Source organism: Xiphophorus maculatus, chromosome 13 (genome assembly GCF_002775205.1).
Source record: "Xiphophorus maculatus strain JP 163 A chromosome 13, X_maculatus-5.0-male, whole genome shotgun sequence".
NCBI lineage: Eukaryota > Metazoa > Chordata > Actinopteri > Cyprinodontiformes > Poeciliidae > Xiphophorus > Xiphophorus maculatus.
The window spans coordinates 16,783,633-16,799,485 of NC_036455.1; the positions used below are offsets into that span (position 1 = coordinate 16,783,633).

General features: G+C 40.9%; 1 protein-coding gene across 1 annotated transcript; it reads right to left on the bottom strand.

Moving 5' to 3' along the window:
* Positions 1 to 5,507: 5,507 nt before the first annotated feature.
* On the bottom strand, positions 5,508 to 5,794 carry LOC102221940 (40S ribosomal protein S29-like). Its single transcript, XM_005809103.3, has one exon. It carries the CDS (start codon positions 5,763 to 5,765, stop codon positions 5,595 to 5,597), a length of 171 nt encoding a protein of 56 aa, XP_005809160.1. The 5' UTR covers positions 5,766 to 5,794; the 3' UTR covers positions 5,508 to 5,594.
* Positions 5,795 to 15,853: the final 10,059 nt, after the last annotated feature.

Below are 15,853 nucleotides of genomic sequence, written 5' to 3' on the forward strand. Positions count from 1 at the left end.
TTTCTTGCTGCAAGAAAAGCAACATCTTGACACAATTATGTTTATGACAAATGTCAGTGGCAACATCACGATGTTGTGAGAGGTTCTCTTGTTCTGTAGTTAAACCATCATGAGTTATACAAAAACTGGTAACCTGGAGAAATGTGACACATAAAACCATCCATAGCTTGTTAATATTAAGTTGTCTATTCCGGTGAGTTGTTGTGAGAACCATACTGCTGCACATCAGAGTAATGGTGCTCATATCTGAACCTCTGAATTGCAAACCAGGATTTTCTATTTTGAATTATAGTATTTGTCTCAAGTGACTCTTCCAGCTTTTAAATCCTTCCATGTGGTGCCAGTTTGTTAGGTCTTCAAGGATAAGATGAATATTTTTTCATAAAGTAATTCAAAAAGTCACTTTATGTGACTCTGAACCTTCAGAGTCGCATAAAGACAGTTATGAAGTCGGCCTGCTACCACCTGAAAAACTCTTCCAGGTAAATGTACATTTACTATATGTATATAATATATATACATATATGTATTATATATACATATAATTAAGAGGCACAATTATGAAGAATAAACATATTAATGACAGCCTAAAATTGCAAACACCACTAGTGGTACATATAAAACTTCTGCTGTGAAGTTTGTGAACAGCCTACAACTGGAAAAGTTGTCCCAAGGCACACCTGAAGCCACTGTTAGCATTACAAAAGTATCACAATTTTTTTTTTTTTTGGAGGATACTTTGATTTTGTCTTCACATTGAAGATCAATCCTTAATGAGGAAACCGTTGGAGTGGCGACCTGTCCAGGCTACACTCCTCCCCCGCCCCCATCACCCAGCGATGCTAAGCGGCACAATCAAGAATGCGCCTTATCGATCAGATATTGTCTGGTTTACGACCTTTTCTTGGACAAAACGTTGCCTCATCCTCATCGCTTTCATGACAAGATGAGCGAAGACGATAACATGCGTGCTACTGACATCAGGTCTGTGAAAAACCTCCGCTAAAGGGGCCTGAGATGTTTGTTTACGAGAGGAAATCTGATCTGCATGAGGCCAGCTTAAACCGACAGCGCCGTGTTGCTGTTGTGTTGCAACATCCTGACTCTTTTTTTTTTTTTTTTTTAGTCAAGGCTGTAAGAATAAAGGGCAGAACATTTCCTCTCTCCTTCTGGCTTTGAGTATTATGTAAATGCACAAACAGCATCAAGAGAAGAAGAGACCATTAAAGCCTCTTCAAAAGATGCAATAAATTACAGAGAGGCTGTTTTTAATGACAACAGATTGAGTAAGTTGGCCAATTTGAATGTCCCCCCCCCCCCCCCCTTCTTTCTTCTTCCTCTTCCTTGTAGCTATAGAACTACAGCCCGGTTTATCTGTTGTCTTCTATTGTCACTCCATGCTACTGCAAGCTGTTAAATCTCACTTCAACCCTGGGCTTAAATCTCCCCGGTGAGTGTTTCCCTCAAAGGACCTGCACTGCCTTTGTTTTATCCTGCCTTCTTTCTCTTTTGTGAGTTCTTTCAGGTCGAACTGGAACCTTATGTGTAAAGAAGAGAGGCAGGGAATCAATAATCAAAGCTTACGGTCTAGGTGCCTAAAGGCGAGCGGTCCCTCCGCTGAGGATCATTCATAGTGTATAAAAGGCATCGCTAATGCCGGGCTGGATGAGCGATACCAAAATCCAAGTTCCTTTTCATTGTGGAACCTTTTTTTTTGTTTTGTTTCTTTTCCCTTCGTCCTTGTTTTTTCAGGTTCTTGTGATCCCAAACACCACGAGAGAGAGGATCTGTGGTTTCAGGTAATTTTATTTATATATACAGAGCCTCCGCCCCCATTGACACAGGCAGCACTTCAGATCTCTTTAAAGGATGACCTGAAAGAATGCTATGCATCTTTGAAATGGCAAGTCGGGAAGCGTTCAGTGTAGAAGAATGCCTTCCACACACAAAAAACAAAAAGCCTTTGCATACACCATTCATTAAAGGGGAGACTCTTTCTAATGGTACATATTGATTGTTGGAGGCTGACGTAATTTCAGACGGTAATCTGCTTAGTGTTATGGCACTTACAGCCTGTAAATTGAACCTTGGTGAACCTAATATGGTTAAAAGTCTCCCTCCCCCACCAATAGGCTTGTTTAGCTGGTCATGTTCTTCTGTTTTTTAAGTAGGAATCAATTAGCACACAGTGGATTAACGGGATGAGAGCAAATCACATTGTTTGTTGGGACATGTCAGGGACATAAGAATACTGACCATTTCCCTTGATGCGAGCTAGCTACCTGAGTGAAGTTGCCCCCCCCACCTTCTTCAAATCAGACGAAATGGGTGTCAATCAACTCGGCTACATTTGTGCTGGTTTGTGCAGCAAAGATTTTCATTTGTGCAGCTATCATTTTAAAGATATTAAGAGGGCTGGTTGACCTTTGATGACCTCTAAAACATTTCTTAATATCTTTAAAATGATAGCAGCACAAATGAAAATCTTTGCTGCACAAACCAGCACAAACGTAGCCGAGTTGATTGACACCCATTTCGTCTGATTTGAAGAAGGTGGGGGGGCTGGTTGACCTTTGATGACCTCTAAAAACATTTCTTTATATCTTTAAAATGATAGCGGCACAAACGAAAATTTTTGCTGCACAAACCAGCACAAACGTAGCACAAACGTTTGACACCAATTTTGTCTAACTTGAAGAAGGTGGGGGGGCCAACTTCACTCAGGTGAGCTACCTTACAGTATATGTAGGCTTTAGGAATCAGCTGAACGTGATGAAATGTCAACACAGTCTTGCTTTTTGGGTTTTGATTTTTCTATTTTTGATTCAGGTGAATCCACCTAACTGGGATGGATGGGAAGGAGTCTTTGCCTTGGGATCGGAAAGTTCTAGGCTAATGAAAGCTTTGTCCCGCTGTGTGTTGAAATCTGTGTGTTTCGCACACCTCCTAATTGTGCCCAGGCTTAGCTTTGCCCACTGTTGGAAGATTGTTGGAAGACTTCCAGGCTGCATTGAACGCTGTTTGGAAGAGTTGAACTGTTTGAGCCGTGCAATGATATCAACCCTACACCTAACGACAATATGATGTATAAATTTGTAAAAAGATTATAGCCTAGACTTTCAAATGCGAAGTCGCCATAAACACAGAGCTCCAGCTAACACGACCCAGACGGAACAAACATCCGACAACTTACAGACAGATAAGCCAGACTTCTGGTCAACCAGCAAAACACTTGTGTTCAAGTCCAAGCGATGTTTGAAAGTAACAACGGGTCCGGTCATTGGAACTGGACACCCATTGTTTAGGATTAAACTGGCGGAGCAAGTGCAGAAACTCTTTCTGTAGACTGTGGGAAAACGTCCTACGGTACATGTGACAGTCCTGGTGGTAGCATTGTGCTTGGATGGCACCATCATGATTGAATTTACACTCAAATGAAGGTTTTCACCAATTTAGACTGATTGGGTTGAGGTAGAAACCCAATCTACCTGGGTTGAGGCAGTCACAATTCAGCAACAAGACAGTCTCTCTCGACTCATCGCTGTTGACATTGGCAATACTTTCGAAAAGAGGTTCTTGTATCCCTTGAAAATTTAAGTTAAAGACTAAGGGAACCTTGGAAATCTAACGCTTGGAACAGGAGAATGCCTGTTTTACAGTCTGCTTTTAAAGAGTGTCGATCAAAATTTCAATGGTGGGCAGCAATCTGGAACTTTTCCACTAGATGTTAATACATTTGTAAAGGCCCTACTTGAAGAATTAAAAATCAATAAATAAGCTATCAGATATAATTTTAAAGCCATTTTTAAGTAGACGTAGCTAAAATTAGAGAATACAGCATTTAGGAAATCATGCTAATGCCTTTTTTTCAGATGAAACATTATTTTTGAAGGTATTCCTGAGAAGTATACAGCATCCTATAACAGAAATACATTAGGAGGGTTCAAACAGTCCTTTTTTTCTTCTTCACCAATCCTTTTTGAAAGAAATGCATGTTTTACACTCATATAGCAAACTCATACAAGCGTGATATTGCATTCAGACTTCAACTTCAATCTTAACCACATCCCCCCCCCCCCCCGTCGTTTGGCTGTATAAAGTTAAGCATTGCGAGTTTGGGGACTAGTAACGTCTTGATTTATGCTTGAGATACAAAACCCATGTTTTCAGACCATCCACTGTCTCTCCCTGTCGGCTTGAGGCAAAAGAAGTTTGAAATGTACCGTTGATGTCGTCAAATGTCTCTCTGTGTTCTCTTTTGGATCACTTACTTTCCCCCCTTCCGTGATCTCAAAGCGCATTAAGCCGCAGACGAGCGGGCGAGTGGTGACCTTTCAGAACTTTTAGGTCAGGGGTCGGTCATAATCTGCGTATCGCCATTCCTGTCATAACCCGTCTGACATTTTACTGACCTGGAGTGCAAATGCCAAGCCCGTAATCCGTCAGGGTGAACACCGCCACGCAGCAGACCCCCCTGCATCTCCTCCGAAACATTACTCAGTTTAATCCTACACGTTCCCCTCATCCCAACGGTTTTTGGAGGATTAGGTTTGCATAAACACCAGGTTTAAAGTAAAATACTGCCTTTGTGATTCTCCACACAGCTGATTGAATTCTGAATCTGTGCAGCATGTGAATAGTGCCATGCATTTTTATTTGTATGACCGAAGAAGACGCTGGAGTAGTCACAAGCCATACATCATATCGTTTTTCAAAAGTAAAGTTCCCAAAAATGTTGTGATTTTGATTTTTGACCTACTCAACAATGAACATAAGCATGAACTATTTTAAAGGGGCAGTATTATATAAAACCAACTTTTTTTAGCTTTAAATCATGTGACAATGAGTTATCAAAAACATACTTGTTGCCTTTCTCAAAGATGCACGTTTGAGAAATCCTTTAATCTCCCGTGGCAACCATTCAGCTGTGGAACAAAACGCCTGAATGGACCTGGCTCCACCTTCAAGGACAAAGCTCCTCCTCGGAGTGACCAAGCTCCCGCCTCACAGAGCAGCCCTCCCAATCAGCTCCTTTAGACTAGCCAAGGGTAATTGGCAAACATCTGGTCAGCACATCAGCTGATCTAATCATACAGACGACTTCTCAGTGCACAGCTGGTAAAAAAAAAAGTTGTTAAAGGGTTAATAGAGGAGCCATGTTGACTTCCTGAAATTGGAGTTTCAGGAAGAGCAGGAGCTTCAAGTGGAGGCGAGATAGATCAGAATTGTCTGATGTAATGCACTTTTATTTGACTTTTTAATAGGAGCTTGACCTCACATTAACAAGAGGCATGCTCTGAATATCATCTCCATACATTGTTGAGTGGGTTTAAATATAAATAGGCAGAGCACTTTTCAGACTTAGTTGTAAAACTAATAAGGAAAGAAAAAAGTGAAAAAACTACGTCCCATTTTCCTTCCATTTTGCAATTTTATTTTCCTTCATGTTGCTCTATTGCGCTAAAACCCAATAACTTTTGTGCTTTTTTTTTTTTTTTTTGTTCCAAAAAAAAAAAAAAAGCATTTATTAGAAGTGTTGAATTTCTTCCATTTCAGCCAGCTGTCGTTAGCCAGTGGATGTCAGCACAGCACATCTAATCCAGCTTTACGAAGCCGATGTCTTTTGCGTACTGCCTGAAGCACTGACGGCACATATTGAGTCCGTATTTACGGATCAGGCCATGTCTGTTTGAACACACTCGGCAGGAGCGGGATCCCTGACCGAATTTTCTCAGGTGACTCCAGTAGAGCTGCTGATGGCCCATCTTGTCTCTTCTTGCTCGAGTGTCGGAAAGGAAGCACTTTTGTGCTTTTGATGTGGCAAAGAGTGGAAATGTGGCATAAACACGTTTAGAAGGTACTATCTCTATCGAATGCTTTTTGTGCTGTGAATTACATGTCCTTTGCTAAATGCTGCCCGAGATGTTATCCCTGCAAGGTTTTAAACAGATGAGTAAAATAATCCATCAGTTTAACATTTAAATTATTTACACCACCCCGGTCATCTCATCTTCATCCTGCTATGACATGCATTAGATATTGATACGGCTCTCCATTACCGCTCAGGCTCCTTACTTTGATGTGTTGCACAAATTTAGGTCATGAGGTTTTATGGCAGCACTTTAAAGCTTGCTAAATTATATTTCAGCCAATAAAACAAGCTAAGTGAACCCAGCTTTTTCTGGCTCCATCCTCCCCTACGATCCCCGTTTCCCATTCTTTCATCCGTCAGCCAACACCCACTGCTTGTCATCTACGTGTCACGGCTCTTTTGGGTTCAGATTCTGATGAATTCGGATACCTGAAGCGCTGTGAGGAAATGTCAGATCTCTTCCAGAGCCCCTGTGGCAGTGTGGGATTTGTTCGACTTCGGGGGGGGTGGAGGGGATTTCCGCCATTGAACCCGAGCTCCACCCTGACGTTCCAGTGCCTCGGGCGTGTACGTCATCGGCGGCGAGTGTCCCCGGCTTTTTGGCTGGAGCCGCCGTGTCGCTGCTGCACCACCTATAGATGCCAAACTCCTCCTGCCAGCAGAGAAGCTTCCAACTGTATGTATTTTTGGTGTGGAGGGAGCATTCAGGCATGGTGACATATATAGGCCTTTGATGGCTAGTAAGTGTACGGACTTGTGTGTGTGAGGGTAAGTCATGCTGAGAGGTAGGCATCGGGGACCGTGCTTTTGTGTCAATCATGGACACACTCATAGGTTAGAATCAGTTCCCCTCAATTACACCTTCTAAAGAGGAAAGTGGAGATTGGAAACAGCATGGAGACATGGGGGGGCGGGCAAAAGAAACTATTTAGCTTTGCTTCAAAATTCAAGATGGTTAGAACATTTTTATTGCAAGATTGTCAGTGATTGTTGCTGAAATACTGAAAATAGTAAAAAAAAAAAAAAAAGCTGATCCTCAACCAGATAGTTTTGGCCTCAAGCCGAGTGCCGCATGATAACCTCTGTGCTAATCCCAAATTACTTGCCTTACAGTTCGACTCTGTTTAACAAAATCTCTACAGAAGGATAACTCCTACAAGATGCAAAATTTCTCATTTATTTACAGCATACTTATAGTGACACAAAGTCCCTCTGGTTTACAATATAACTGCAAACCACAAATAGTTTTTTGTTTTCGACACAGACTCACATGGGAGACTCGGACTCTATTGACTTTCTAAGGCTACACTTACATAAGACCCCTTGCTGGAAAGTGCCGCTATTTTCAAATGTCGATTAGGAAAAAGCTCTATGTTTAGACAGCACTTCCTTTTCATGCCAGGCCACTAGATGGTGCTGTGAATTTAGCATGGCATGCACTCCCACCTCCCTGAAAGTACTTTGTCTCTGTATATCAGGAACAAAATGCTTATCAAATACGTATATTCTTTATCAGAAAACGTGCTAAGTTGAACAGTTTACGCAGCAGAACACACCACAATGCTAACCGCCATTGTTTTTGTTGTTTCTGCCCGTGTATGCGTAGGATAAACAGGCATTTGTTCTGTACGTACACGTGTGAGAGACTTGGGTCACTGGTGTCATGTAAACAAGATCCTAGATCCCAAATGAAAAGTTACGGTTTAACTGAAGAGCAGCTCCGTGGAAACGGGGGCTAACATCAAAGAGATTGGGCTGACAACCTGTGGCCTGGAGGACAATGGTCATCTGTGGCATCACCATTTGGTTGTGGTGGTGAAGCAGGGAGTAAAAAAAACAAACATTTCCAAATACTTCAAGTGACACATATATTCACCTCTGTTAACTTTTTTATGCTTTGTCTTGTTACAGTTATACAATGTCAGTGCTTTTTGTTCTACATACAAAGTGGTCTATAAATATGAGGTGGAAAAAAAGCAAATTTTCTCCCATATCTGCCTTGTTAACTTTTTAGATTTTACTCGTTGAAATATGTAGAAGACCATGCATCCTTTTTGTCCTGTCATGTGCTCTGTGGTCTATCACATGAAATCCCATTAGTTCAAAGGTTAGGAGTACTTTCACAAGACACTATGCACATGTGATTCATAATATAATCTCTTTTGGTGTGTTTGTATGAAGTTTAAGCAAAGATATGAGCTTGTATGTCCTATGTTTATTACACTGATACATAATACGGCATTATTGCATCATCTGTCCAGCCAGCAATTCTCAGGGCCCTAAGGCAGTCGTATTTGAAGTGACAGACGGCCTTTGTGTGTGTGTGTGTTTCCATACGTGTGTGTGCTCATGCTCTTATGTCTGAGCTGGAAGGATTGGTAAAGGTTGTGTTTGAATTGATGGCCAATCATTTGCCCTTTTTGCACGTCCATATGTTTAAACCCGCAGCTACATCCGCCATCTGTCTCAGAAGGCTGCTAATTTAGCTCTGCCGTCATAACCGACGGTCTGTTTATCCCCCCTACTGTTGACAATCGCCTGTTATGTCGCTGGAGATTGCAGTTTCGGCGTTCCACACTTGTTACTAGGGCCACTCAAAGCTCCTGTAAGCAGTGCAGGTGCTTGGATATGAGAGCCCTCAGGGCGGCGCGTTTATGGACGAAAGGTCCGGAGCCACCAGTTCAGCTTTCTCGCGCCGCGTCTGAAGCGTAGCCCATGGTAGCTTGTCAGAATATTTTCGGGATAATCACTCAAAGCCGAGCTGTTTGCCTTCTACTCAGAGCGAGGAGGCAGAGTAAACCTGCCGAGCAGTTCTCTCACGGAGGTCAAGGGAGCCACAGTGCGCATGGGTGCACATTTGTTACTTGTGCCAGTTTGTGTAAGACAGAGGAGCGTAAGATTATGACACTTGTGCACGTAGGGACGAAAAGACGCTTTCACAGCAACGTACGGGCCCTGCGGGGAAATCAAACGTGAACATTTTATGCAAACATGCAAAGACAGGTGACAAGCTAAAGAAAATGTCAACAAACAGTAACTATGTATGATGTCAGGCCACCACAAGCCTCTAGATCAATGTCACCGCTCCTTGGCAGTTGCTCTGAAATAGTCTTTCCTACTACCACTGCTGTGTTTGGTGACCACTGGAGGTTGGAAAACGAAACGAGCAGGTTCTTTAGGCGTTCTTAAAAGGACAGGGTGGGTTTTTTGCAATGAGGTTATCTGAAATTACTATCAGTCCTCTTAAGTAGTTCTCTTACATTTCCTAGATACATGTCGTCAAATATTGGGTGTCAAGGAAAATGTATGAATCCTCTGGTAAAAGAGTTTTATCAATTTGAAACTAAAACTGAATGAAACTCTATCAGTCATAAAATGTGATTGATTGATTGATTGATTGATTGATTGATTGATTGATTGATTGATTGATTGATTGATTGATTGATTGATTGATTGATTGATTATCATGATTCTTTGAGCTGCACTGAATGCGCACATAACCTGTGGCCTGAGTCTTACATGATGCTGAACGCCAAAGCGATAATGCGAAACGACGACCTGCACGGGGCTATGTGGAACTATCATTGCACATAGTAGTAGTATGCTTGTATTTGTGTACAACTATTACAAATGTACTAATATCATTTGTATTTTCACTCAATAGTTAAGGGTCACATGTTTTTTACACTGCAATTTCTGCTAAAAGCTAAAAAGTTTTGGAACCATCCCTCTAAAGGATTTGTTAATGGCAGTAATCAATATTGTCCATAAGGTGAGTGAATACCCTAAGAGCTCAAATAAGATTTGGGATCTGGTGTATGTAGGCCGTATACATGGAAATACAATGCAACTGACTCCCAAAATAATAAAAATTTAAATGAGTTTTGATTTGCTTTGACTCCTCCCTCTAAGGTAGACTTGGGCATTTGATGGTTTATAAGCCGCATTTGGCCCTTTAGATGTAAACATGCAATTATTTTTTTATGCAAATCCAAAGATGCCACTTTTGATGATGGAGTATTAGGGTCAAAGTAAGAAAATATAAATAAAAAAATAAGATTACAAAACTAAAGTCACAATATTATGAGAAAGTCAAAATATTTTGAGAATAGTATCATGACTTTGTTTTCGTAATACAACTTTATTCTCATGATACTTTGACTTTATTCTTGTATAATTTATACTTTTTTCTCATAATGTTAAGACTTTATTCTCATGATTTTTTTTCCTAGCATGGCTCTAATGCATAATTTTCATCTTTAAATAACAGCTTATATTTTAAAGGCGAATACTTTGTGATGATGTGCTGAAGGGGACGTGTCGGAAAGAGTAGGAGGTTCTTAAAGAGACAGAGGCCCAATTTCAAGGCATCACAGATGGTTATGATGCAAAGTGTTTGAAGTTATTTTTGATATACGCAACATTTTCATTACAACTGAAGGTAACGGTTTCTTGACTATAGCACAACATAGTCGTATGTGCCTTTAAGTGACTGGCACACCTTGACACAGGTAATGAACCTGTACCTTCTATGTTTGGAATAGTGTAAAAGATGGAGAAAATAAGTTACATTTACTTAAAAGTTAATAATTGTCACCAACTGTTTTGATGGTGTTGCCTGAAGATTCAGCTCAAGAATGTCATAGTTAATCCAGCAAACCTTTCATAGCTGTCTTCATTGTAATTCTTCTAACAAGTCAACCATCTGTGTAGCACAACTGTACAGACTTTGCCACCTACCTTAGGGGACAGATATTGGCACTACATATCAAGAGCATGTGATAATTAACGCACCACATCATGTTGTTGGCGCAGCCCTGGCTTTCCCCTTGAGTGCGCCATACAAGGCTGTCACGCAACCGAAACGTTCCGCATGCAGACACGTGTACAGTAATTGTGTTTGAAGGTAAAGATGGACGGGTTCCCTTGGGACAATGCTTGTCAAGACAGTCGCGGTTTGAGTGGTGTAGTTGAGAGATAAAGACAGAGGGGAAAAGAGAGAGAGACCGGGTGACGGAGACCAAAGTAGATGAAGGGAGAGTTGAGTGTGTCCTCTCTGATAAACAGAAACATGGCTCATCATTACAGAGAACAACAGGGGAGCACTGCCGCCCATCTGCCAGCTAATACATACTAATGCCCCCGGCGCACCGTACAGCCACCATGAACGCCACAGGACTCAGACGTGACGTGCATTCTGCCGCAACACGCCGGCGTGGGGAATCCAAGCAGGCAGTCCAGGATTTCGTGGCCGGACTTGTGATGCATAATGGAAAATGTTGACGCGGCGGCGAACAGCAAATCCATGTAAACACGCCTCAAATGTGAGAGTAGCGGAAACCCGCGGGCGTCCGCGCCGCCGGCACCGCTTCCTCAGATCAAGAGCGGAGCGTCCTGCTGGTACGAATGTAAAACAGCTTCCAAATCTGCTGTAGTTGTTGGAAACATCATACATGCCTAATGGGTTGAACATGGCCACCTCCCTGTTCCAGTATGCCACTATTCATCACGTTCTTGCTGGGATTTCTTTATCTTCCGCATCTTATTTATCGGTTTATTTGTCAGATCTTTCTTCAACTGCCTTGCTCTGTTTAGTTTGTTTTTCTTTCTCTCATCAGGTAAGAATATAGTTTACTGACTCAGGATGATTTAAAGAAGGTAGACGCCCACATGGTGACACCTGCTCAGGCCTGCTTTCGCCTCTTCCTTCCTTCTTTTTTAACTTGTGTGTGTGTGTGTGTGTGTGTGTGTGTGTGTGTGTGTGTGTGTGTGTGTGTGTGTGTGTGTGTGTGTGTGTGTGTGTGTGTGTGTGTGTGTGTGTGTGTGCGTGTGTGTGTGTGTGTTAGAGAAGACTTGTCAGTGGTGTAAACATGGAACGTCTCTGGTGTCCGGAGGTATTACACTTGAGCGCAGCCATGCATACAGGCCTAGGAGGGCCTTTCTGATCCAGTGGACAGGACCGGAGTGACCTTTTCAGCTCACATTAAAACAGGGTCACCTCACTGGGAAGAAAATTGGTGGAAGAGCGACACAAAGTGGAGAAGAAGGACAGATGGAGCCTTGCATGGCCTGTTTCCCAAACCTTAAGAAGCTGTACCTTTTCACTATTACATCTTGACTACATGCACATCCGTCCATAAAATGCATTGAAGACGTATTCATATGCCTTGAACTATTTCCCATTTCGACACATCGTACCCAGAGACAATCAACATCAAACAAAGGATCAGCCCAAAAAAGTCTTATGGATGAGCTTTAGAGATTCCAATGGGAGAATTTAACATGACAACTAGCATTGTATTGTTGCGAAAACTTTTTTTTTTTTTTTTTTTGCGGAGATGAATAGAGCTGAATCCAGGCCAATTCTCCACGAAATCCTGAGAAACTTAAACTGGTTTATTTCTGGTTGCTATGTCGAGGTGGATGTTTCCACCAGAAAAAGTTTCTCAAGGACCACATCTGATTGGATGAACTAAATGAAGCGTGACACAATTGGGCAATCATGTCATTGTTGGCGTTTCTCAAAGACCACATGTGATTGGAAGAAATTAACGTCCGCGTTGACTTTTTTCGTTTATTTACTTTAAATATCGTTAGCTTACTTCTCATCGGACTTTCAATTATTTGTCTGGTTCCACAAACTTGCTTTTGAAACTTATTAACTGATTATTATTTAATCATCTTAAATTATTATTATTATTTTTTAAAGTATTTCGGCTTTAAACGTGTTAATTACAGGTCTTAAATTTTGTTGTAGCAGGACTATTTAGTTTCTTTTCAATGTAGTTTTTTTTTTTTTCCCGTGGGAGTTTTCTGTCATGCAGAAGTTTGAGTCACATGCAGAGACATTCACTGCCTATGTCATTTTAGGCGCTGGATTAGCAATTGCTAATATACCCTCGCTAGCTAGTTAGCTATTTAGTTTTTTTTTTGTTTTTTTTACAAATTTATCATTGGTTGGCTGGATGACATTGATTTTCACACCTGGCTAATTTCTGTTCTTAACTAATGTAAAATATGTGATTTTCTTTGTACATTTCTGTTGTGATACAGGTCTTAAATTGAATTTATAATGGTCTTAAAATTTAAATTTGAGTTGGTGAAACATGCAGAAACCCTGACGAAGGACTTAGATATAATAATGGCAGGCATATTGTGTTAGCCAGTACCACATTAGCAGCGTCCCTACTTCTGACTCTCCTAACACTGAACTTCCAGTTACATTTCAAAATAAGAGCGCCGACATAAATCACATGGCTTTAATAACTATCGGTAGCGATTTGTCTGAGATGTCTTCATGTAGGTAGGTTAAATGTTGACGCCTTGACATGAAAACAAAAACAAAATCTGTTTTGATTACTGAAAAAATGTAAAACTGACAAAAGTAGTAAAAATAAAGAACTAAAAACATAACTCTAATTCAAAAAATAATATTACTTAAGCTGACCTTAAGTCAGAGGATGGTAACTGTAACTTCTTTGATTCTAGTTCAACTTTCTAAAACAGTCGCCACAGATATGAGCGATTTCTGTAAGCTTTCTGCTGCTGGAACTGACCTATCAGTGTTAAGACAGCCCAGACATAGTCAAATTAAAAACCTCCTGCAAGACTTAAAATTAGCTGTCCAAAGCTCAAAATTTGACAAATTTGACAAAAACTCAAAATGTGAGAAATTTTGAGTTTTGACCAATTTTGAAATTGGTCAAAACTTTTGTCAAAAAATTTGACAAATTGTGAGTTTTGCAATGAAGGATTGCCTCAAACTTTCAGCCCCTAGACGTTTAAAGCTGTTAGAGACATACTTTGAAAGAAATCATGCGGCTGTAACGCAGCCGAAGGTGGCTTCATTGGGAAAATGTTTGCACCAGATAGTCATGATATTGTATCAGATATGCTGTTTTTATTTGCTTGGCAGAGCTTCGTGTCCTCGTTTTATGAGAGTTTATCAGACTGGAATACACTCAGAGCCCTTCTGTAAATGTTCATGTTGTCTCACATATAGGTGGTGTGTGAATCCAATAAAAACGCAAGTCCTCCCATTCCCTTACAGGGCCTGAATAAAACACACGCACGGCTGCACCTCTCCTGCCTCAGCAACAATTTGTACAAAAACATGAAAGTGTGTGTACATGTGTGTGGGTATGTGTGTGTGTGTCCACGACTGTGTCTCAGTGCATCAGACCGGTGAGGAGACGAATAACCCAATTACGGAGACAGTCTGCCTCACAGACATACACTATGAAAACGGGTAGAAACAGAGGTGTGTGTGTGTGTGTGTGTGTGTCTACAACAAAGACAAGTAGGGACGATGATTGCTAAAGAAAGCAACACAGGAAACTAAAGCAGAGGTTTGAATGCATAAATGCAGAGTAAACTAAACGTGCTGAACCCAGGTGAGCCACTTAAAAACTAAGAAAAAAAGTGTAAAATCTAATGTTTGATAAAAGCTCAAGTATTAAAATAAATGAATTTATTTAAATGAGAAATCCTGAGGGTGGTTCTGCTTTGTGCAACATCTACAAAGTGGATTCTTCTCTGCTGCTTTTTCTCTCTCTCTCCATGAATAAGGAAGGGAAAGGAGGGGTATGTGGCCCTGAACCTGACAATTTGGATGATGTAGTTGCATAGCAACAGACAGCAGCCAAGTACCTAAAAAGCAAAAAAAAGAAGAAAAAAAAGGACTAGATGGAAGGCTATTTGGCTTGTTAAATATTCCCTGCCTGCCAGGACAACACTCAAAGCGGAATGCATCTCCATAGAACCAGATTTAAAAATGCAGCTTTAAAAAAAACATCCACAGCACACAAAGCCAGAGGAAGACAAAACCAACATTAGTATGTCTTGTAACAGTCAAACGCAAGCATTTTATAAAAATATAATTTGATCTTTAATTAATTAGTGCCCCAAGTAAAGATTTTCAAAAAAAAAAATAAAGCCATCTCTCTTTGCAGTATCAACATCTTACAATGAAAGATTGTGAAAGATCCAAGCTTTAGTTTGAGCAGTTTTCTTCTGTGGTGGAATAATTCAATATTTGACAAACCTCTGAGGTCCAATTGCACCTCAAAATGCTCCTTGGATCTGCTGTATCGAGGCTTAGACTGCTGGACTACAGCTCTGGGTACTTTTATCCAAAGAATGGGATACCTCTAAATCAAACATATTTGATTCACACATTGGCATCCTACTGCTGCCAATGTGGGTGTTTTAATAGAAAATACCAGGGCGATAATTGCTGTTACGCATCTGCCACCAAAATACATGTGACTGAGGTGTTTTTCAGTGTAATGCTTTAATTATTATTTTTTCCTTAATATTTCTTCAAAGCCCTAATTAATAATCCGGGATTTTGTGAGGTATAAATTTGTGACAACTTAAAAAAAGAAATTGAAAAAGACAAGAGAACATCTCATTCCTTGAACCTTTATCTCAGTTGTAATCTCTGTAGGAGATGGATACGTCGCCATCTTTTCCAACTGGCACGTACTAAGCCAGGTTTGGCTGGTCTTGACTCGGTCATACAAACTTTCTACTTATAATGACGGCAGTGTAACGGCCTGGTCTTTAGAACCTACTTCACCGGGGTTCAAAGTGTGCCAAGTCGGGCTGAAAACGTGACGTCAAAAGAGTGTTGGTCACTGATTGGATAGAGAGTGGAGTCACTGGTGTCTCTCCTGTCCTTTTCCAGAGTTTCGTCTTGCCCACATAGACATGTGAGCTCAACAACAAAGATATGTATTGTTTTTAATCTGTTATTTAAGTTATTCAACCCTCAGATTGATGCAAAGTGCTATTAAAGCTGCTCAGCGTTCAGGTGATTCAGGAACCTTCGGCCATTCATGGACCTCCTTTGAAAAAAATACTTTTTTCGAAGTGTGAACAGTGGATGCTAACGTTAGCGTTGGTCTGTGCTGCTGCCATGTGTTTGAACATGTTTCGCATTTTCAGCAGCTAAACATGTTCTCCTACAGCTTTGCCTAC